At 50.1% G+C, this 24,247-nt stretch overlaps 1 protein-coding gene across 1 annotated transcript; it reads left to right on the top strand.

Moving 5' to 3' along the window:
- Nucleotides 1-372: 372 nt before the first annotated feature.
- On the top strand, nt 373-22,611 carry atp2a2b (ATPase sarcoplasmic/endoplasmic reticulum Ca2+ transporting 2b). The gene is made up of 20 exons (XM_076988863.1): nt 373-922; nt 1,471-1,488; nt 1,592-1,674; nt 4,128-4,232; nt 6,625-6,763; nt 13,454-13,534; nt 14,801-14,886; nt 15,212-15,676; nt 17,040-17,128; nt 17,234-17,336; nt 17,446-17,577; nt 17,794-17,913; nt 18,211-18,429; nt 18,957-19,292; nt 19,744-19,964; nt 20,213-20,415; nt 20,507-20,592; nt 20,738-20,871; nt 21,166-21,283; nt 22,119-22,611. The coding sequence occupies exons 1-20, from the start codon at nt 805-807 to the stop codon at nt 22,386-22,388; spliced, it is 3,126 nt and encodes a 1,041-aa protein (XP_076844978.1). The 5' UTR covers nt 373-804; the 3' UTR covers nt 22,389-22,611.
- Nucleotides 22,612-24,247: the final 1,636 nt, after the last annotated feature.

Here is a 24,247-nt window from a genome sequence, read left to right as displayed (position 1 = left end):
GCACATAAAGAGGAAATACTCCTCCCTTATATCATTTGAGATGGTTTTTTTTCACAGCAGTCTATCTAAATGTGCTGAAAATGTGATTCTCCGTACTGCTGCCATTTTACCCATGTCGCAAGACGCTACCGCCACCTTTTGATAAAACTACACAAGTATATAACTGGAATATATCTTTACATTAACCAATCTCCCGGTAACCGTGTCGTTGAGCGTTATCGTATCGTGAAGAGTTATACGACATGTCGACATTTGTTTAATTATTATTCTTTTTTTTTACTATAACTTAACGACGAGAGGCACCGACGTCGAGCAAGACGCTTGAGACACATCAGCTGATCCCGACCCCCTCCCCCCCGACGAGCACGCGCAACTCGGGAAAGAAGCGGGATTTCCGGAGTCTCGCGCAGCCAATGAGCGCGTTCCACATGCGGACACAGAACGGCGCGTGCGAATCCGCTCGAGACGACGGCGGTTGGTGCTGATGGTGGTGGTGGTCACCCGACGGCTTTAGGTGCCCGAGGAACGAGCTGAGGAGACACACCGAGCCGACACACCGGTTTAGACGCGTTTATACAGCGCGCTGAAAGGAAAAAAGGCTTGAGGCTCACTATCAGTGAAGAACAGTCGCCGTTGAATATTAAGTTATTTGGCCGGTTTTTTTTTTGGTGGGACTCTTATTTTGGGGGGGACTCTTATTTTGGTGCGAGAGGGTCTAGTACTGGACTGAGATTTTAAAGACGCCGTGTGTGTGTGTGTGGGGGGTCGAGCGGGGTTAACACTGTCCTCCAGCCGCCGTCCGCGATGGAGAACGCTCACACGAAGACGGTGGAAGAGGTCTACGGCCACTTCAGCGTGAACGAAAGCACCGGGCTCGCCCTGGACCAAGTGAGGCGACAGCGGGAGACGTGGGGACCTAACGGTGAGCGGGTCGGCTAGCCGTGCGGCTATCTAACCGCCCCGGTTAGCACGCTGGCTAATCGGTTAGCGTGTTCGAGTGTGTGTGTGTGTGTGTGTGTGTAGCAGAGAAAACCACCGTGTGATTAAGCCGAGTTAGCTAGACGGATCCATTAGTTCGCGTTAGTACGTTGCGGGCACGGTTTTTCACCCACACGGGGTCTTTTTTTTTACACTTCATCACCCGGTTAAAAATGAAACGACCGTGCTTGACGTCACTGCAGTCGTCGACCTCGTGCGCTTCACTCGCGAGCCCTTTTCACTCGCGAGCCCTTTTTTTTTACGTGGTTTCGCCGGCACGAAATAAGAGGCGAATGATGTTTGAAATAATGAGTGCTTTGTGACAGAAAAGGCTCGTTTTTATTTGTAAGCTGTTTTTTTTCCTTTTTTATTGCCAACATGGCCAAAATGTTCCCCTCTAATGGCATGCTCCTTTTTAAGAAACTAAGTTTTAATCTCGCAACTAACTGTCTTGTTCTTTCTCCCTGCCACGAACCTTCCACTGCCACGCAGAATTACCAGCGGAGGAAGGTAATCCAGTGTCTTCACTCACTGTTCACATGGCACATCCGAGTGAATTCCGTTTGGTTGCAATAGATCCTATTGTCATGCATTTAAATTCTTTGTTCTGTAGGGAAATCGCTGTGGGAGCTGGTTGTTGAACAGTTCGAGGACCTCTTGGTCAGAATTCTGCTTCTAGCAGCATGCATATCTTTTGTAAGTATTGTTTTTTGTAACACATCAGTTTAAAAGGGAAATAAAAAATGTTTGTGTTTCATGGTAGAAAATGCATGCTATAGTGTTAGTGGCTCAAAGTTTTTTGCCATCACCCAAGAGTTAGTTTTACTATACTCGAAATGCTAGATATGAGCTGGTGTATGGTCATAAACGTTGATATACTGTAATAGCAAATGTTCCAGTGGCTTTTTCGTTTTAAAAAGAGTATAATGCAGTGTTCTGGCCCTAGAATGCATATTGACTTCCATGTCAGTCCCTGTTTCTTTAGCTTGATGGAGTTCTTGGACTCTTAACAGTTTTCCTAGGTCTTCTGATAAGATCAAACGCATACACAGGTTTTTCAAGATGAATGTTTGGTAAACTGTCCCCTGAAGGCTCTCTGAAGGATTAATTTATAGTTGTAATTATTTGTTGACAGGCCATTTAAATAGTGTAACAGTAATGTTGACTAGTATGCAAATATTTTTCTGTGTTTGGCTGAGTAGCACCACTGGACGTGTGATTCCAGTGGGACAGCTGTTGGCATTAAGATGTGAAGTGGTGATGGCAATTGGACCGGATGTTTCCGGCAGTGCAAATGAGGTGCGGGTGACACCGCTGTACTGACATACATGGTATGATTTTAAAGGTTCCTGGGATGCCAGCCCTGTCTGGAATGGCGTGAATGTGTGTGAGCGATCAGGATCCCCCCGTCTGGTTTTCCCACTGTCTTACTCTCGGGTCTCATAGCTGCATTGTGGTTGCCATGTTTGTTATCACAACACTGGGGTTGTCATAATGAACACACCAAGGTGGTCTATGCACTAGAAATGCCCTGTGATGGAGACAGAGTTGCAGCCATGACGGTCACTTCCATGATGTTTCCCCATCCACCGGGTCGCCAGTAGCGTGATTACAGCCTGGAATGTGTAGATTGCTCGCTGGATGTCACCCAGTTTGTGTGTGTATCTCTAACACTCTGAATCACTCTCTGTCTCTTCCACTCACTCTCTGAATCACCCTCATGTGCACACTCAGTCTGTCACTCTGAATCACTCTCTGTCACACACACACACACGGTCGGCCTCTCTCTCTCACGCCTGCTCACCCATGGTGTTCCTTCCCCCCTGGCTGTCCTCAGGGAGTCTGCGTTACTCAGTCAGCACTTTGTGTCCTCTCTGCAGTTGACTGCGACTTTCTTCTCATCTCTGCCGTTTGGACCCGGTGCCCCAGTGGTACATCGACTGGCGTATCGTATAACTGCTGCTTACGCCATGTCTGTCATTCTTCTTTAGAACTTTTTCTTAAATCTTCAGTACCCGGTGATGGTGGCCCAGTCATAGATCTTGTCATGGAAAAGAATGTCCATTTATCAAGAGTGCCATTTCGTGGGTTTAGAAGCAATATTTAATAACCTGAGTTAAAAACGTTTCCCATTATCATTATTTTGTGGACTTTGAAATGGGGTTGTGGGCTGCAGACGTGAGGGAGAGCTACGTGTCACATTTGTGGAGTTACCTAGATCATTTCTGTACACGCAGAACCTTGTGTGTTACCACAAAACCAGTGTAATTTCAGAGTTGTTTGCAGTTAATGTTGGTTAAAGATTTGTGTCTAAAGCCCAGTCCACAGAGCTGTGGAGAGGGCTACCAGTGATGATCTAATCCTAGGTAACATCTACTGAAGATGTCCTAAACTCTGTAATGGTCCACTCTCTGCTCTATGTGCTCACAAGTGGATGGTTGGCGTTTTCTTGGCCAAACCAGGTTCTGGGTGGTGAAGCTATATTTGGAGCGTCAGAAACCTGCTGCATCACACCGTATCATGTGTCTGTCTGTTTCTTTGCCTGTATTGTGAGATGACTGTGCAGTTCCTTGAGTAACTATGAAGTGTAAGTTTCGGGCTGTGTGAATGCAGGCACCTTTTAACGTGGATTCTGTGGCGGGCCGAATCCACTTGAACGCATCCTGATCATTCGGCCTTGTGCTGAGCTAATTGTTTTGGAAGCTGCTGTCAACATTAGCGTTGAATGAGTCCCTGCAGCTGTACTGCGGCGGTCCAGACAGCCTGGTCTCTGGACAAGCTCTCCGTCCTCCTGTGGGACATGCATGACGAGCTCCAGCAGCAGTGTCTGTCTGGACTGCCGTCTGGCCAGGCAGGACACCCGCTTCTTCTGTGCCAGGCCAGCAGGGCGGACGTGCGTCGTTCTCTCCTCATTAACCAGTTTACAGCGGGCTCCCAGAGACCACGGTCACGTTCCTCGCCGAAGGAGCCGGTGCCTGGTGCAGTGTGTGTGTGTGTGTGTGTGTGTGTGTGACACGAGGGGCCGTCTCGTTACCCTCACACACTCTGCTCCTCTTCTGAAAGCACTCCAGCACCACGTGGCACTCTGACGTTGTACTGGTCTTGCGCAACTGGCATGTTAAATGTTAAACGTTTCTTCTCCTCTCTAGGTGCTGGCTTGGTTTGAAGAGGGCGAAGAGACCATTACAGCCTTTGTGGAGCCGTTCGTAATATTGCTCATTCTCATAGCCAACGCCATCGTAGGGGTCTGGCAGGTAAGAAACACACCACCACCACCACCACCATCACACCTGTGTGTTTGTGCTCCGCAGGGAGCCTCTTCAGAAGGCATATGGCCTTGTTTGTGTTGGGCTTTCTAGACATCTGTCGCTCGAAGCCCTTTTCACCCCATGCACTTGCTGCGTCTCCCAGCTCGCTGTGTGGGTCCCGGCCTTCTACCTGCTGAACCAGAGAGTTGTGCTTCATGCTTCTCATGGAGGGTTTCTACCCTGATTCATGTGCTTTGAGAGTTTCTTCCTCTTTCCTGAGGAAGTTGGCCTTGCTGGTGAAAGTAAAGCACGTGGAGGTCTCTGTTCTGCTTGGCAAAAGGAGCCTCTGCTCTCTGAGCGGATGCTGTCAGTACAGCACAGAGCCTGTTTTCCTCCAGCACCTCCCAGTGGCCCTGAAGCCCATGGCCCAGTTTCTCCTCCGTGGATTTATTCTAGGCACCATTCATTACCCAGATTGGCCTGAGAATCCCCAGGCTTCACTCCTGCTGAGCTACCAGCTCCAGTCCTTAAAGGAGAAGCCAGTGCAGTGTGGCTCTGGTCCTCGTGGCCCAGTGTACGTCCCCCCTGCCCTGCCCTGCCCTGCCCTGCCCTGCCCACACGAGCCAAGTTTTCCTAATATGGCTAAAAGGAAAAAAAAACACACGTAATTCCCATGGCCTTTGCTCAGGAAAGGTTAAAGTCCTGGAGGTGCGGTATTGGCTGCTCACTGAGAAGGGCGGAAGTCTGGGAGGCTAATTGTCGTCTTCCCTGTGCTTTCTGCCGTTTCTTTTTCTCCCTGGTGTAATCCTGCCCTGGCTCTTGTCTTGGGACTCCTCCCTCCTGCTAGTCCAGGGAGCAGCCGTTAAGTGTCCTCGGCTTATAAGCAATAAATAGGTGTTTCTTAGCAGCCAGCCCGGGATCTGCCACGGAGGGACAAAGGTGAACGCTGCTTGTTGCCCTTCCGCTCTGGATGTTCAGAGGGGCTCCTTAGAAAGGTTTTATTAGAGTGATTACCTGCCGCCGAGATTAGAATTATAACCCCCGACAAACTTTCTTCTGCGTTCTAAAAAAAAAAAGAAAAACCCCAACAGCAAAACGACCATCCCAGGCATACGGGAGGTGTGCAGGTGTGTCTCGTAAAGCCGTGCTGCCGGGAGCCAGGGGCTTGTTTTGTGTTTCTTGATCACTCCTTCCTTCTTTTTGTTGTTAGCTGGCCGTGGTTGTTGTGATGTTGGTCTAGACCACAGCTCCCTGCTACAGTACAACAGCAGTTACACTCCAGCCTTCTCTTTTAAACCTGATGTGAAAACAGGCATCTGCAGACCCGCCTTGTATTCCAGCTCTTCGTCCATGTGTCCTGCATAATGCCCGAGACGACATTCCCACAGCAGGAACGCTCCTGATGCTTTAGTGTAATGCTCTTTTGATTTAGCAGGCAACAAGACCTCTAACTGCACCCTGTGCTTATTATAGCCTTTCCGTCTATGTTGGGCTCAGCGTGTTTAGCTTTTCTTTATCAATGGGTCTTGCATTTCATTTCCTGGGTTCTTTAGTTTTTTTCTTTGTGGGCTAGAATGACTCTGCCTCTGATCTCTGAACATGAAGAATGACTCTCTGAACATCCGTTATTTTCTTAGAATTACGCTTGCTTATATGTAATGAGAAAAGTCTGTGAACATGTGCATAACGAGTATGGTGAATTGTTTAGATTTACCAATTTCCCACCATCATTAGGTTATTTTACTCGAGCGTATGTTTGATATCCGTTTATAAATAGGGCAGGAGAAGTATGTTGAAGCCGTCGAGATAAGGTTGTTTCTCACTGCTCAAAATGCCCGAGCTCATCACAGCGACGTGCTTGGAGGAGTTTGGACGACGGTTCCTCTCGATCGCCCTGCAGCTAGCTGGCGGCGTTGGCTTGAGACAAACGCTCGGTGTTCCCATCATGCCAGAGTGGCCAATGGGAGACTCCCGCAAGAGCAAAAAACCAAAAACACAACACTGGCAAGCCATGGGGGGCTGCCACCAGCCAGCCTCCCCCTGAAGACTGATCTCAGAGCAGTGAAAAGATCACTCTAGACGTGACGTTTAGTTTTGGGAAGGGTGGATGAGAGAGGAGAGATCTCCTTGGTGATTTGGAGATGAATTCCCACGATGGTTCCTGTACGGTTGGTTTTTTTCATGATGGTATGATCAAATGTGCCTTTGAACTTCATGGAAGGTCGTATAAAATTCGTCCCGCTGCTCTGTTGTAGATGAGTCCTGGAATTTGGACTGGATGTCCACGCCTACAGAGTGGTTTGGACCCGCACTGTGTATAACCTATATGTGTAATGTGTAATCCAGCAATGGTGCGTTCTATTTTTCATTCACTTGTTGCTTGCATTGGTGCTCGCAGGAGAGAAACGCAGAAAACGCCATCGAGGCCCTGAAGGAGTATGAGCCAGAGATGGGGAAGGTGTACCGGCAGGACAGGAAGAGTGTGCAGCGGATCAAAGCCCGCGACATCGTGCCCGGGGACATTGTGGAAGTTGCTGGTAAGAGATCTACTTTTAGACTCTTGTGTACAGAACCTCTAGCCGCTGCGCTGAATTGCGCTAACCGGTATTCTCACAGGAGACAATGGCTGGCCCGCACCGTCCACATGGTCTGTCTACAGGTGTTGGGTTACCTGAGGTTTAGTCTTACGTCGCCCTCCCTGTGTTCCTGACTGCTGGATCGCGCAGACAGGGCGTGTGCATGCGACTTCTGGGTAACGGCAGCGTTTCCCAGGAGAGAGCAGGACTGATGTGAGCCCTGCGTCAGTGCCACACCTCACCCATACCTGCAACGTTAGTGCCACGCGGCACCAAGACCCACCGCTGCACACGCTTCTGCGGCTCCTCGGGATAGCATCGCTAGACACGCACGGGATGATGGGAACTGCTGAAGGAGCGCTTCATTTCAGTCCCGTTACTGACGTGTGTTCTGGGCACGGTGTGTGTGACGTGCTCTGGGTTATCTGGGGCTCGCTTCACCAGTCACTCGGCCCAAACGCTTCTGTGCTGCGATCGACACTTGGGTCTCTGCAGTCTTCAGATTCGTACAGGTCTCCTCACTGCTGTAGTCTGTGTTGTTTGTTCAGCTGTGAGTAAACACATCAGAATACATTCTCAACTGGCCAGGGTCTCAAATCCGCTTCCCAAGAGTGACAATCATTTCTTGGCACATTTGAGACCATTTGGTGCCATGCTTGGGAGGGGGGAAAATATCAATACCAGTTATTTGCAATGAAATAGTTATGTAACTTATTATATATTTCTTATTACTTGTTTTTTTTCACATTTTCTTATAATAATTACAAGAAATAACATAGCCCATCTGTGGCTCATAGCAGAAAATAGACCACCAAACCCCAACAACCCTTTAGTCAAATATAATGTCTGATTACCCCTGTGGTGGGTAGAGAGCCTCGTGTACACGTATGTGAGCCCAGACGGTCTGACTGCACGTCCCAGCCCAGCCAGGTGCTCACAGAGAGGAGAGAGCATGTTCCTCTCCACCCCGTGAGGAACGCTTCTCTTGGCCGTCTCCAGGGACGCTGTCCTCGGTTGGTAACCATCCTGCAGTACCCGTGAGCAGACTTATAACCGGGTCTGGGCACGGCGCCATCTTTACGCTCCCTGACTCTATAGGGGCAGCAGCAGGACTGAAGCCCTCACCAGGTCCTGATTGCTGGAATTAGAGTAATACGAATTTGGTGGCGCTATGTTGCTTAGTCACCGTGAGCTGGAACAGGCCTTTCTGTGGAGGAGAGCACGACAGCAGTGCCACACACACACACACACACCGCCGTCTAATGACTCATCCTTTCTCGTATCGCAGCCAGGTGAATGTTGTGCAAGGCTACGGGAGCCCTGTGCTCATTCGCGAGGTCATGCAACACCGAGACCTCCGGGGGAGGGGCTGGGGGAGGGGCCGGGGGAGGGGCCGGGCTGCATGCCGTCCTGCTGGAGCGGCTTTGTGGGCCGGAAGAACGTGGAAGACCAGCCAAAGGCTGCAGTCCCCTCCAGCCAGAAATATCCGCTCCTTCTTTTCAAGATCGTCAAATTTCTGGCTGGCTGGCTTGTTTGTAGCTGCCTGCGCCGGACAAAACGGAGGGAGACGAGGGGAGGATGCCTTCTTCTCGCTGGGAAGGAGAGTTGGGAGGGGGAAACATCACTGAACATCATGCGTCGACTGGCTAAGGCTGCGGTGACCCTCGTGGCTTTAATAACTGCTGCTGCAGACTGAGTGTTGTGCAGGAGGCTGTTGGATGGAGAGCAGAAACAGAACATGACTGACTGGAGGGGGGGGATTCGTGGAGGGGGGGGGGGGACTCGTGGAGGGGGGGGGGACTCGTGGAGGGGGGGGGGACTCATGAGGGGAATGCTAAGTAGCCGTCTAAAGGATCTCTGCATGTGTGCGCTCACTTGAGCATTTCTCAGGACCAAAGTGGATCTTAAATCAGCTTCTCCTTCTTGTAGTTTATGCACACACACACACACACACACCCCGCATGCTGCCAAACATCGTTCTGTAGCATTGCATTCTGGGCCTTCAGCGAGGGGACAGGCACACGCCTCCCGCAGGTCCGTCTCCGCCTCCGAGGTTCCTGCGCTGTGTTTCTGTCGCTGTGTAATGCAACCCCGGTGCCCTCCGCTCTAATTCCTCAAGCTTCACTCACCAGCTGGTCTGGTAGAATGGCTGTTATGTGAGGTATCTTGTCTTGCAGGTGGTGGGGGGTTGTTACTCTGTGCACCTGATCCTCTGTAACGCTGCTCTGCTTTTCGAGGGGGGGGGACACACAACACACTAACTTCATGCTGTCGTAATGCATGTGGGGGGGACAGTTGCAGCAAAGTGTCTCCCATTCTACGTAATGTCCTCTCGAGACCTGAGGTGTCTGTGCTCCTCCTGTCCCACTATCCCGGGGGGGACGGCGGCTGTGTCCATCGAGGGCTGGCAACCTTAGAACAGGGCAGAGAGCACGCAGGTAACCCTAGACACCACCTTCATCACCTGCTGACTGCGGCAGCACACTCAGAGCGAGGCCAGCAGCCCTGTTCTTGATTGGCTGCGTTATTCACCCCGTAGACTTGAACACACACGTGTCCCTGCGCCCCTCCCACACACATTACTTCATTAGTCTGGTGGGCTCTGCCCGTCTGGATTTGGCCTTCGTGACCGAGCGTTCGATTGTGCCGATACTCTAAGTGCCCGGTGACCTTTCTTTGACCTCTAATGACCTTGCCTGTGGACTTTCCTGTTAGGTCAGCCGCTCTCAGATGGTTCCTGCATAGCCCTAGCAACTAGCGTAATGCTTGGGAGCTGTCTAGAGGTGTGTGTGTGTGTGTGATGGTCCAATGAAGGACACCTGAGACCACCACAAGCCAGAGGAAGGCCATGCAGCATGGAACAGGTTGGGTCTGAGCAGGCAGGTAACCACGGCAGTGGTTGGCTTCTCCCCACTGTGGCAGGCCCTGGAGGGTTGGGGGGGGGTGTGTTTCTGTCTCCATCTCCCCCTCCTGCTTGTCCCTCGCTGGGCCTGCTGTAATCCCTGTCCCTGGAGCTCTTCAAGCAAGCCAGAAAGAACGAGCTGAGAGTTTTGGAAGAGCTGCCCCCTGCTGCCCCAGACTCCACACGGGGGACGTTCACCACCAGAGCGTAGCAGAACTCCAACGAAAACTGTTTTTGTTCAGTAAGGGTTGGTTTCTTTTGCCTTCTTAAAGAGGCAGGGTGGGTTTGACCTGGGGAGGGTGGGGGGCTAAACTGAATGTCAAAAAATTTGTCAGTAGATCAAACTCTGCCAATGTCAAAGGTTTCTTCCTCCTAAACTGGAATTTGCTTCTTTGGAGTTATTGCATAACAAGCGCTCGTAGGCAGCGATTCCGTGTAGGCCAGGAGCAGAAGAGCTTGTTTACAGAGCTCTGGGCTCTCCTCACAGGCCTGTTTCCTCCTGAACCCGCAGCGGCTGTCCTGGGCTCAAACGGACACGTGCCACGCGTGAGCTCGTCTGCCTCGGACCTGGAGACTGACGTGAGGCTCCTCTTCCTCTCTAACTTGACTCTTCCTCTTGGAAGAGAGCTGGCTTTTAATGGTCTTAAAAGGTTCCTGTGCTGCGGTCTGGTTGACACTTCATCAGAAACAAAGTGAGGAAGGTGGGTGTGTAAAACAGAAAAGGAGAAACGCTCATTCATGTTGTGTGGTTGTGCGTTACTTCACCACCAAACTCAACCTGTAGTTTGGTTTTACTCTCGTGTGTGTGTGTGTGTGTGTGTGTGTGTGTGTGTGTGTTAGTATACTATGCACTCCAACTCTGTTAAAGGCAAATAGCTCTTGATTTCTAGTAGATTTAAGGTGGTCAATGCTAAGTCCTTCCCTGTGCCACTGTGTTTGTAGAAGCTACACCTACCAGTGTGGCAGGGTGAGGGTTAATTTGTCTTCCATCACTTGGATGGAATGTCAGTATGGCTGTATGTCCTGGGCTGCGATTGGCTGGATTATAGTTCAGTCTCCTGACCGTGGCATTAGTTCGCCCTGGTTCTTATCCAGAACGGGTTGGTCGTTTCCTAGCTCAAATGTGTTTACTAAATGGCCCTGATGGATAAACTCTATATTCCTGGTCATTACAATATGAACACGCAGTAAAAACAGATGCAATTATTTGTGTAAATAAACCATTTAAACGTTTAATAAAGACCGCAAATAGGTCTTTTTTTTGACCTATCGTTTGAAACATTTGCACCGACCAATCATATTAAGTGTCAGCTAGCCGTTTGCCACCTGTGGGTTAACATTGTCTCTTTAAAAGTCTTCTTTGTGTTCTCGATCATGTTGCGCTGCCTGTCTGTTCTCGGTAGTGCAGTTTTATATTCGGTTTCATTAAACTTGGAGCCTCTCTCGATTGTTCTGGCATGTTCTACGTTCTTGACTCAGAGAGCAGAAGCAAATGGGATACAGGAGAAGTTAAACTTGCGTTTCTCTGGTTAAACAGTGGAATTTAAATAAACATTCCCTAAAAACCTAGTAAGTACTAACGAGTACAGTCAGGTATGGCCAAAGCTATAAAATCACCCAACATCAGAGGAGTCCACTTCAGTGTAAGCTGCACCACCCAGTAGACGTAAGCATTAGGTGACTCACATGGCCTGTTGTGCTCGCTGTGGTTTACTTGTGCGCACTGATGTATTTACATCAAACAGAAGGATGTGAAAACATGGTACAGTTTTTATGATGTATTTTTTGCAACAATAACTATGATCTTGCCAACCAAACTAGAAAAATGCTCTTGAAGTGCTGAGAAAACATGGAGGTAAAGCGTGTTTTGAACACAAGTCTCATCTCGTCTCCTCACCCTGTGTTTGGTTCCATTCGTCCTGTGTTCATATGTCAGAAAGAACTGCTCCAGAATCTCTCTGGACTGTGAGACCGATCTGCTCATGTTCTCCCCTGTTGTAATGAAGTGTTGTAGTGGAGCAGACCCACCAGGACTCTCTTTAACGGAGCCAAAGCTACCAAGTATGACCACGCTCTGACATTCCTGCACCACGCTAATATCTTTTAACCTTACTCCTCTAAGATGATTCGGGGGGCATCACATTTCAAGTGATGCGTCTGGCAGAGTCCAGACCGATAAAAGCGAGTTCCCAAAAGGGAAGTGCTTAAATTAGCATAAAACGGACAGGATGCTCCGTAACCTTTTAGAATCAGTCCGGCTGCGACGCTGCTGAGAAACTCGTATCTCGCCTTTCGTTTAAGTAAAAACTAATCTCTCATAAGCACTTTGTCAAGGAGACTTATTCTTATAGGACTGTGTTTTCCCTGATTGCTTAAAGTAGGTGACCTTACCGTCCAGCTTTTTTTAACTTGAGCTATATATTGAAAACACGTTCCACATTGATTCGTTTGGTTTAGGGCGTTGTAAAAAAGGGGGGGGGGGGGTATTTTTATAACCGGGATCAGGAAGATGTGATATCTGCATCAGTCTTGGAGCTAAACGGAGCGCCCATCTGAGGGCCAGCAGGGAGGGAACGTGTGATTACATTCTGCCCACTGTGCTTTGACTAGGAAAACGCTGCATGCTAATATGTCACTCATAATGACAGGTGTGTGCTTGTCGTGTCCCCCCCCCCCCCCCCCCAATGTGTGTTGGTTTTCATCAACACACTGAAGACGTGGGAGGATGTCAATCGCGGATCACAGTTCCATGTAGGCTTAGGCCGTGGTTCAAGTGGAAGCTGTTTGTTCAGATAAAAGCACCGTGAGGCTCGTCCGGGCAAGCTGCATTCTCTGCCCCCCCCCTTGCCATAGCAGTGCAAGAGGCTGATGTGCTGTAAGCCCATCTGTACACCATGGACTATATCAAAATAGTTCTGCCATTTTTGGACTCGGGACGCCGTAATGGCGTCAAAGGGGCACCGGGACCTATGGGTGGATTTATACGGCTGTAAAACGTGATCCAGGGAAGGAGATGCGTTTGTTGCTCTAGTGTGTGTGGACGACTGGCGGGCCCTGTGAGGGAACATGAGGAGATGTGCGGCGTGGAGCCGTGCTGGTGAGCGCATCTTCCACATAAACGCAGAGTTTACGTGCTTAAAGTGGGCCGTTCAAGTGAACTCTTCCCCGTGTGGCTAATAAATGTCGGGGTTTTGAGGAGTCATGTATCTGTTTCCTCATTCAATCAAAGATTTGTTTGGGAAAGAATTAGATGTTTACATTTCCCCCCAAACCCCCAGAGCATTTACTAAAAACCTCCTGTTGGTGGAAAGAATGATGTGGATTCTATTTATATCATCTGTAGAGAGCACTGGAACGTTTTTAAAGCTCTTGATATTATCTCATTTCTTTTATTTTTGGCAAGGCCTGATTAGTGAATCTGATGCATCAGATGCTTTCTGTTTCTTCTTGAAGACATGAGACCTGATCTCAGTCGGGTTTGGTCTGGCCACGTTTATGCAGATCACGACTTTCCTGATCTGCCCTAGCTGTAATGAATTATTGTATGTTTTTTTTATTTGATGCATGCTTCTACCCCACTGCCATAACAAACTAGCAGGCCAACAACTCGCAACAAGCAAGACACGATGGCGTTGTGTATGTGGGGAGTGTGCGTTGCAGGGAGTGATGTGTGTTTGCAGTGCTGCACCGAGCCCCTTTCCTCCGCACACGCCCTGCTCATCACTGACATCACCCTCTGTTTCCTCTAGTGGGTGACAAGGTTCCTGCCGACATACGCCTGACCTCCATCAAATCCACCACGCTGAGAGTGGACCAGTCCATTCTGACAGGTGAGGCCATTAGTGCAAACCTCCTGTGTGTGTGTGTGTGTGTGTGTGTGTGTGTGTGTGTGTGTGTGTGTGTGTGTGTGTGTGTGTGTGTGTGTGTGTGTGTGTGTGTGTGTGTGTGTGTGTGTGTGTGTGTGTGTGTGTGTGTGTGTGTGTGTAAAAATGAAGTGCTGGCAATGTATTGCTACTGCAACCAGAGCACTGATGGTAAAGTCTGTAATAACAGAAGTGCCTGTTTAATCTGATGCTGTTAGACTAGTTCCTTTGTTATATTTATATATAAAAAAACACATAAATTTAAAAAATAGCAAAAAGCAAGAGGGTGGGAGGAATGCAAGGACAAATGTTTTACCATAATGCAATCAAGAGACACCTCAGGCCTGGTAGAGCAGTGGGGGGCATGGGGGGTTTTACTGTAGGGCTCACGTCTCACTTTCCTTCCTTATTTGGTAACGGACTGCTTAAGCCTCCAGTCAGAGTGAGTTTTAGTTTCTCCACTACTGGCCGTTTTCTGTTGTATTGCAGAACTGACCTCGGATCAGTCATGTGCGGTTACACGTTATCTTTGTTGGCTCTCTTGGTTTGCCTGTTCAAGATGTTTCTGTGAAGTAGTGCAGGTCTCTGGTATGGAGGTTCGCCAATACTGAATCCTCTCTCTGTGAGATGAGGCGTAACCAGCAAATCTTGAGGTTTTTAGAGTCTGGAGATGTCTGGTGATGACTGCCACAATGTTTTAGGTGCTGTAAATGTCTAAACAGTGATCAAACAGTCACGGTCAAAACCGTGAATCTTAAGGCTAATGGGGAGCTTCCGTGATGCTGAGCATAGTTGTGTAGACTGAAAGCAGTCGCTTGCAGCTTGGTTTGACGCTTCCTGGTGCAGTTCACACACTCGGCTGTGCACCGAACCCGGCAGCCGGGCCTCCAGGAGCAAGCGCTGCTAACTCTAGAACAGGGTCAGAACATCACGAAAATCTGCAGCCAACCGGCATTGAGGTGAAAACGTTTCTTGTTGTTCTGGGGTTGGGGTAGTGTTTTGCCACGAGTTCAGTTCATCAGGATTTCCCTGGTCGTCTCTCTCTTGAGTAAGCACTGATGCTGAGTAGAGTTGTGTGTGTGTGTGTGTGTGTGTGTGTGTGTGTGTGTGTGTGTGTGTGTGTGTGTGTGTGTGTGTGTGTGTGTTGTGGCCTGAGCCAGACTGAGCACAGACAGCGATGTGCACATACACGGTTCCTCTAACTCTCCACCCACGCCGTCTGCTCCTCTGCAGGTGAGTCGGTGTCCGTCATCAAGCACACGGACCCGGTCCCTGACCCGCGTGCCGTCAACCAAGACAAGAAGAACATGCTGTTCTCTGTAAGTGTGAACTTGCTCCGCTCCACTGGTGTGGGGAGGGTCTGGTTCCCTGTACCGGCTCTCTCTCCCACACTTGTGTTGTTGCAGTTTGTATTTAAGGAACTGCTGTTGAATTAGAAGTATAAACATTCCCGCTTGTAAAACCCCACGGTATTTGGCAGATGATTGCTCTGGTTCTCTGAAGAGGTAAAGATCTTCGGGCCCAAAGCGTGGCACCTCGAATAAAATGTTGAGACACTCTCGCGCGTGATTCAGATCTTCTGAGCGTTAACGGTCACGGTGTGTTGAGTTAATCGGTGGCCGATCTCTCCCTCGCCACGTGAAGGGCACCAACATCGCGGCGGGCAAGGCGGTGGGCGTGGTGGTGGCCACGGGCGTGAACACGGAGATCGGCAAGATCCGAGACGAGATGGCGTCCACGGAGCAGGAGCGCACGCCGCTGCAGCAGAAGCTGGACGAGTTCGGCGAGCAGCTCTCCAAGGTCATCTCGCTCATCTGCATCGCCGTGTGGATCATCAACATCGGCCACTTCAACGACCCCGTCCACGGCGGCTCCTGGATCCGCGGCGCCATCTACTACTTCAAGATCGCGGTGGCGCTGGCCGTGGCCGCCATCCCCGAGGGCCTGCCCGCCGTCATCACCACCTGCCTGGCGCTGGGCACGCGCCGCATGGCCAAGAAGAACGCCATCGTGCGCTCGCTGCCCTCCGTGGAGACGCTGGGCTGCACCTCTGTCATCTGCTCCGACAAGACGGGCACGCTCACCACCAACCAGATGTCCGTGTGCAGGGTGAGGAGGCCACGCCCTTTTTGTTTTGTATCGTTGTCGGTGTCTAACACGATGCATGTTTTTGTTGACTATGGAAGCTTATTTCACCTGTTTACATTTCTGATGTAACGGCGCCTTTGGCTACCGTACTGGCCTGTCAGACGCCTCAGAGTGTTTTTCTTCAGCAGCACTTGTTTTGAAGGATCCCCCCCCCCTCCATGTTTACTCTCCCCCCACCTCGAGCTCCAGGAGATGTGCAGCGGCTTTCATGCCTCCTGTCATGTGTTTGGCCCCTCTTAGACTCTTAGATATGGTTTTTCTCCTTCTCCCTCTCTGTATTCCTTTCACTCGCTCTCTTTGTTTGAGTCTTCCTCCCTCTTCCTTGCTTTCTTTCTCTTTCTACTAATTACTTTCCTCCAGCCTCCCCTCTATCTCTCCATCCCTCTATCTCTCCATCCCTCCCTCCACCAGTGCAGCTCCACTGGGAACTGCTGATCAGTATGCAGTAGTCACTTACTTGCGGTAGTGTTGCATAACTGACCTTGTGTTCAGTATCTCTCTCTGATCCTCAGCTGTGGATGTTGGCCGTGCATGTGCACACGTGTGTGGCCAACATCGACTGTTGAGGATCAGAGACAGACACGTGTGCCCCACGCCAGTCGTTTTTCCACGTGTGTGGTCATCGTGCCGACGTGCTGAAGCAGGTCGTAAACCTCTGGCTCCGAGCAGCATTATGACCTCCTTATTTGACATTACATGCTTCACATCTAGCGTCACATCTAATTATTTAGAAATGGAAGTCTTGTAACAGGGCATTAATTATCGGTCGGGCTGTTATATTGAAAATGTTCACTAAAATGGCTGCTTAAATTTTTTTTTTCTTTATTTGGGCATATTTTGTCTTTTGAATCGCGATCTGCTGTTGCCTGTGGCGTGTCTGGTGTCGGCGTGGCGTTCTTCCGGACCTCGGGCACCCCTGCATCAGGCTCTGGGTCTTATTTGGACAGTGGTGCTTATCGTCCCACTCTAGATGTGCAGAGAGTCTGGTGCTGCTCACCCCAGCCCAGAAGACACGCAGCTGGGCCCAGTCCTCGCGTCCGTCTGGACTCCCCCGTCTCTGCGCTCTGCGTCCTGGAGCTGCTCTGCTTTTTGTCAGTGGTGAAAATCCCACTGTCCACTCAACCATCAGCCCATTTTTGCCGTTTTTGGTTCCTTGGGTGCATAGTGACCCTTGGATGACCCCTAAATAAATTTCCTGCAGTATTTATACTTTGCCTTCCCAGGCCAGGTATCTGCAGCTCCTAGAGCCGCTGTCATCATCTCCATGTGGAGTGTGCCACCTGCTGGAGGTTTTATGTGTGGGATTTGTGTGTGTGTCTCTCAGATGTTCATCGTGGACCAGGTGAAGGGAGACAGCTGCTCACTCAGGCAGTTCACCATCACTGGCTCGACGTACGCCCCTGAAGGAGAAGTGTGAGTCCCCCGTACACCGCGTGAATACGCACACACACACTTTAAAGCACTCCGATGTCTAGTGGCCTTGCTGAGGTCAGGACTAACTCAGGATGTTTCCCTCAGGTTTCAGGATGGCAAACCTGTCCAGTGCTCCAAGTATGAAGCCCTGGTTGAGATGGCTACGATCTGTGCTCTTTGCAATGACTCTTCTTTGGACTATAACGAGGTCTGAGGACTAAATGGATCACACCCGCGTTTAATTGATTCATTTTACATCCACGATTAAGTGCCCGTGAAGCAGCTCACCTGATGAGCCGTTGTCTGTCTGTCTGTAGGTCAAAGGAGTGTATGAGAAGGTTGGAGAGGCCACGGAGACGGCTCTTGTGTGTCTCGTGGAGAAGATGAATGTTTTCGACACTGATCTCAAAGGTCTCTCCAAGATAGAACGCGCCAGTGCCTGCAACTCTGTAAGTCTGCTGTTTCCAGATCTGCTCTAGTGTGTCTGTCTGTCTGTCTGTCTGTCTGTGTGTTTGTCTGTCTGTGTCTGGCCACGCCCACTCACCCTGAGGGAGGCTGGGCTTATTATTTTGGTTGCATTGTCCACAGCATGTGCATGTGGCTGCCAGCTGGGACAGGCAGTGTGTCCTCTGATCAGCACCTTCCTGTGTGTGTCCTTGACTCAGGTCATCAAACAGCTGATGAAGAAGGACTTCACGCTGGAGTTCTCACGGGACAGGAAGTCCATGTCCGTGTACTGCACCCCCAACAAGGCCCGATCCTCCGTGGGCAAGATGTTCGTCAAGGTAGCCATAGTTTTTTTATGGGTGGTTTTATGAATGAAACCGTCCTATTAGGGCTTCGTTTTACAACCAGTCCAGAAATGCTTGATGAGGTGTGTTGAGTATGCAACAAATATGCTAAATGTGCTTTTGAGGCCTGTCTGGACAGACCCACTGGTCTGTTGTAGCTCAAATCGTTTTTGAGGTTGTGGTGTGTTTGGAAACGGGTCAAAAGGTGGGAATTTAATTATTCTTCTGTGTGTGTGTGTGTGTGTGTGTGTGTGTGTGTGTGTGTGATCGTGTTCGTGTTCATTTGAACAGGGTGCTCCAGAGGGGGTGATTGACAGGTGCACACACGTTCGTGTGGGCGGCACTAAGGTCCCGCTGACTGCAGGCATCAAGGAGAAGCTCTTGTCTGTCATCCGCGAGTACGGGACTGGGCGGGACACACTGCGGTGTTTGGCTCTGGCCACGCGGGACAATCCAATCGGCAGGCAGCACCTGGTGCTGGAAGATTCGTCGCGCTTCGTGGAGTATGAGGTCAGAACCTTAGACGAGGCACAGAAGGGTCTCGCTCTGACATCTGCAGGACTCTGGACCTTAACCACGTTAGGAGATCAGAATCAAAACTCAGTCAAGTAAATGATCAGCTAGAATCTGGAGTGCTAGTTCGTTGAATGCGTAAACAAATTACGAATAGTTAAGAATTCAGTCCTTGAATACAGTGCTATGAGGTGTCTTTTTGGGGTTTGCTTCCTCTGTATGGTTTGGTGTTCTGATATCATATTCAGATAATTGTTCTGATGGGTTATTGAGCAAGACTTTTATTTCTTCCACACGTGTGTAAGGGATATTGGAGGAGTGAAGGTAGCCAGCAGAGCTAGAACAGAAAACCAGCGTCCTCAGAAATTAAATCCATGATCCGAAATAAATGAAGAGCTTATAAGATTCAGAAGTGGGCAGGCAGAGCGAATGAACACAGTAAATAGTTGAGCTGAATGTAAGTGAATTACTGGCTGATGCCACCAATGACTAATGGTCCCGCCCTCTGCCCCACCCCCCCGCAGACGGACCTGACGTTTGTGGGCTGCGTGGGGATGCTGGACCCGCCCCGGGCGGAGGTGGCCGCCTCCATCAAACTGTGTCGTCTGGCGGGGATCCGCGTGATCATGATTACGGGCGACAACAAGGGCACGGCCGTGGCCATCTGCCGTCGGATCGGGGTGTTCGGGGAGGACGAGGACGTGTCCCGCATGGCCTTCACGGGCCGGGAGTTCGACGACCTCACCCCCACCGCCCAGCGAGAGGCCGTCCTCAGCGCCCGCTGCTTCGCCCGAGTGGAGCCGTCCCACAAGTCCAAGATCGTGGAGTACCTGCAGTCCTACGATGAGATCACCGCCATGGTAACCCTGCTACTCATCCCACTCACGGGGGGGCGGGGCTTTCTGCTGTGGCCACCAGTCGCAAAGTACCATAGATGAATTAGATCGTAGCACATGAACACAGTTATCACAAAACATTGTAATATATATTTAAAACGGGCGATGATATTCTCCCTGGTGATTGGTTGAGGAGACTGTGAAGTGATTCGTAGCCAGGATTGCTTACATGGACATGGCAGTGGCAAGTTCACTGAGGTCTGCTTACATCTTGTAATGGGAGCTGGATGTGGCCGTCTGCTGTCTGCTCCTGGCGCCCCGGTTCTGGACCGTCCGTCACCTTGTCCGTGCTCACGTCTTCACAGGAATGAGCAGATGAAGGAGAACAGACACTGAACCCGTTAACTAAATGAAACCTGCACCCAGCTGCCAATGCTCTGTTCCCTTTAACCTTCCCGTCCTCTCCGTTCTCCAGACCGGCGACGGCGTGAACGACGCCCCCGCCCTGAAGAAGGCGGAGATCGGTATCGCCATGGGCTCCGGTACCGCCGTGGCCAAGACGGCGTCGGAGATGGTGCTGGCCGACGATAACTTCTCCACCATCGTGGCAGCGGTGGAGGAGGGGAGGGCCATCTACAACAACATGAAGCAGTTCATCAGATACCTCATCTCCTCCAACGCGGGCGAGGTGGTGTGGTAAGAGCCGGGACGTCTCCCTTCTGCACGCTGATTGGCCAGGGCCGCTTGTTGTCATGACTGGTGTCCAATTGCGTGGCGGACTGGCCTTTTTGAGTCCTGCTTAACGAGTAACGAGACTACCTGTAAAGACACTACAGCCACTGCAGCTCCTTGCAATTGCGCTCTAAAAGCGTCTGTGCTGTGGTGTGAAGTCATTCCTGTGTGTGTGTGTGTGTGTGTGTGTGTGTGTGTGTGTGTGACTGCAGCATCTTCCTGACGGCCGCCCTGGGCTTCCCCGAGGCTCTCATCCCCGTGCAGCTGCTCTGGGTGAACCTGGTGACGGACGGCCTGCCCGCCACGGCCCTGGGCTTCAACCCGCCCGACCTGGACATCATGAACAAACCGCCCCGCAACGCCCGCGAGCCCCTCATCTCCGGCTGGCTCTTCTTCAGATACCTGGCCATCGGCTGTGAGTGTCACCTACGCTCTGTGTGTGTGTGTGTGTGTGTGTGTGTGTGTGTGTGTGTGTGTGTAAATGACGGGTTGACTCTCTCCTGCAGGCTATGTTGGAGCAGGCACGGTGGGCGCTGCAGCGTGGTGGTTCATCGCTGCTGAAGGAGGACCTCGCGTCACCTTCTATCAACTGGTTAGGCCTGCTGCTGCTTCATTAGCACACACACACACACACACACACACACACACACACAGACTAGACCTATGGGGGGGGGTTATCCCACAGCCCTTCATCTTGGCATCTAAATGCTTCAATAATCCACTTCTTCTTCCTCCAGAGCCACTTCCTCCAGTGTGGCCCAGAGAACCCTGATTTTAAGGGCGTCCCGTGTGAGGTCTTCGAGTCTCCGTACCCCATGACCATGGCTTTGTCTGTGCTGGTCACCATTGAGATGTGCAACGCTCTCAACAGGTCAGTACAGGAAGTACCTCTTAAACATGGAGATAATCTTAATCCCAATAAAATTCAGGGGTCAGGATTCAGGTGGGAGGAGCCGTAGTGCCTCACACTCTAGATTTACCCAGCTCCGATCTGCCCTGGGGGGAAAAAACTTTTCGAATTAGCTGAAGAGTTAAATAACTGTAATACTAAACTCAGCAACCCACATCTGGGCCGTGACTTCACTCACTGCAGCAGGAATCTGTGATGAAATGATGAAAATGAATCTGTGATATGATGATCTTTGCTCCCCCTGCTGTTCTCCAGCGTGTCGGAGAACCAGTCCCTGCTCCGTATGCCTCCCTGGGAGAACGTGTGGCTGCTGGGAGCCATCTGCCTCTCCATGTCCCTGCACTTTCTCATCCTCTACGTGGAGCCCCTGCCGGTACGCATCGCTGGGGGAGGGGCTTGGGGGAGGGGCTTGGGGGAGGGGCTTGCAGGACACCGCCGCTGATTCCCTGCTAGACAGCAGGGGGCAGTGTAGAGGGCTAACACGCGCATACGTGATGGATCTGTCTGCCCCGGCAAAAAGTGTTTTGTGCTGCTGAGGAGATCGATGTTTGTGCAGCGGCTACGTGTTGTTTCGGTGAGGCTCAGGATCGCCTGTATGGGCAGGAAGGGCTCGTTTGATTGACGCTGCTCTGCAACCAATCGTGCGGCTTGGTGACGTGACGTTGAAAAAGTTTTTCGGCTCAAAGAGGCCTACGAGAAACGGCTGGTTTACAGCAGCTCAGATGCCACCATCTTGGTAGTGCCGAGTATCGTTGAGTGTTTGTAGGCTTTGTAGGCAGAGCTTTTAAACACCCTTAAAATAAGAACACTTAAAATTCCCAGCCATTTTGCAGACGTTAACCGAGCAATTAATGTGAAAGATGCCTTAGTTCTGTACTGAGAACGCCAGTGGTGAGCTAGAATAATTCATCTCGATTCAGAGGAAAATGAAGAGATGGTCTAAGACTTGATGCTTCACACAGGCTACAGGAAGGATGCGGGGGGGGGGGGGGGGGGGGGGGGAGTTATAAAAGCAGCTGTTTAATCTTGTGAAGTGTGACCTTGTATACATGTAGCCAAATGTTATGGTGTTTTAGAGCTAATGTATGGGCCGGTATTTTGTTTTTACCAAGATTACCAACTATTGGTGTCTATAGTTACCCAGGAGTCACTGGTGTAATTGACGTGGTTTGCTGCAACAAGCACGTTTCTTTCTCTTTGCTCCACAGATGATCTTTCAGATCACCCCACTCAACATGACCCAGTGGTTTATGGTCCTGAAGATCTCCCTGCCCGTCATCCTGCTGGACGAGGTGCTCAAGCTGGCGGCCCGCAAGTACATGGAGGCCGGTAAAGAGCTGGACAAGCCCGCGGGCAGGGCCTGCTCACTCGGCACCTGGACTGAGGGCGTCTCCTGGCCCTTCGTAGCGCTCACGCTCCCCCTGGTGGTCTGGATCTACAGCACCGACACTAACTTGGCTGAAATGTTTTGGTCTTGACTGATGAGCACAAACACCCCTTCACCCTGTGTGTAGATAAAGAGAACGTGTGTATGTATATGTGTGTAAGATGTGTGTCTGTGCACGAGAAGGATCGGGTTAAACGATCATAACAATAATATAAAAATGTAACAATGTTCTTTTTAGAAAAAAAAAAAATGTCTAGTGGCTTTGGAGGGGACCACATAGTTGAAGGGTTCAAGTATTAGTGACCATTATTATTGCCACATTTGTGGATTTTCTGCTGATTTGGTCTTAAAATGATCAATATTTTTTGTTGTCTTTTTTTAAATAATTGGGATGCGTCATATTTCTTAATTCCCATGGTTTCCTTTCAAACCAGTTCAAATACTAACTTTTTTTTGAGTGCATGAAGTAAGTTATAAGACACAGAGATCGAACACTATTTTATACCAGTCATTAGTTCCGGGTGAACATCGAGTACAGACACGCCCACGGAGGGGGAGACCAGACGTGACCCCTGCTGTGTCTAGGCAGCCGTTCAAATCCTGTTTCTGTTCCTCCCCCACGTATCTGATGCATATATAAGTGCTCAGTAACCATCTGAACCACGTCTGTATGCGTTTCAGCCGTCTAAACGCACAAAAATCTTTTTTTTTTAAGCCATGGAAACAAAACGTACATCTAGTCGGGGCGCCCCCTGCAGCTGCCTAAATGTAGTGCGGGTGGTGTGGGCGCTAGCCGTTTACACGCATGTGTGATGGTCCCCAGTTTGGACGCTACACTGGAGTGAAGGGACAGGACACGCCTGCTCAAACACACCCCTTCCCCCCACACACACCACACCCCCCACCACACACCCCCAACCCACATCGCAGCTGCACGTTCCATGTCTTGCATGCATTGTGCATGGGGTTTTCATTTAAAGACTTGTGTGTGTTTCTCCTTTGTACAATAACCTTCATTTTGCTCTTTCTTTTTAAAACTTTATTTCTCCTTCTTTTTGTTTTAATCCGTAACGTGTTTTAAGTAGTAAAGCCAGTTTTTTTCAGCACTCTGCACAGTGCAGCTACCTCAGTCCAGTAGCTCCTCACACAGTTCATCCGCAGCCCATGTACGACGGCGTCACGTAGAGGTGTGTGTGTGCCCCCTACTGGTATGTGTAGAAAAGGAACTCCAATCATCCTGTCCCCATCGTGGGGTTTTTCTGTTTGTTTTAATGATGTTTCTTTTGTATTTTATAATTGACTTGTATTAACTTAATTTAGGAGTTGTTGAGGCAGGCTGGGTTGAGGTTGTAGAGACTCTGATGTAAACGTAGACCATCTGTAGACTGGCTTTGGAGACGAGGTTAACATGATAGGATGAAGTGTTGCGTTTAGAAACATGAATTTTACAATGCAAAACCAAAATGTTTCCCCCCCACCCCCCCTTTTTTTTCTACTTCATGAAAAATACACTCATGGACCGTTGAAACATTGCGTGTGTCTTCATTTGACTGGTAGTGCTGATTGTGTGTGTGTGTGTGTGTGTGTGTGTGTTTAAGAGGATCGGGATAGGTACAGAACCCAGTCTGCTTGTACACAGGAATTTAACATGCGCACATGAGTTAATGGGTGAGCAGCTGAGACGTTGGGTTTAAATGCTACAAGGTACGAACCTGTGTGTGCGGGTAGCACTGTGAGGGTGGATGTCTAACCATTCTGTGCATCCCCTGTGCCTTCTGTGGGCTTCACACTAACCCAGTAAGTATGGCTAATGCTTCCACTGACCTCCTGCGTCTTCGGTCTTGTGTTGTGGGTGTTATGCAAATCAGGGAACATCTCAGGGTTTCTGAGTGAATAAACCCAATAAAATGTAGAATAGTGATGACTTTGATGTGTGTTTGGCATTTGTTT

Source organism: Brachyhypopomus gauderio, unplaced genomic scaffold, assembly GCF_052324685.1.
Source record: "Brachyhypopomus gauderio isolate BG-103 unplaced genomic scaffold, BGAUD_0.2 sc64, whole genome shotgun sequence".
NCBI classification, from domain to species: domain Eukaryota; kingdom Metazoa; phylum Chordata; class Actinopteri; order Gymnotiformes; family Hypopomidae; genus Brachyhypopomus; species Brachyhypopomus gauderio.
The sequence above is the reverse complement of the archived record's forward strand: the minus strand, read 5'-3'. Positions and strand labels throughout refer to the sequence as shown.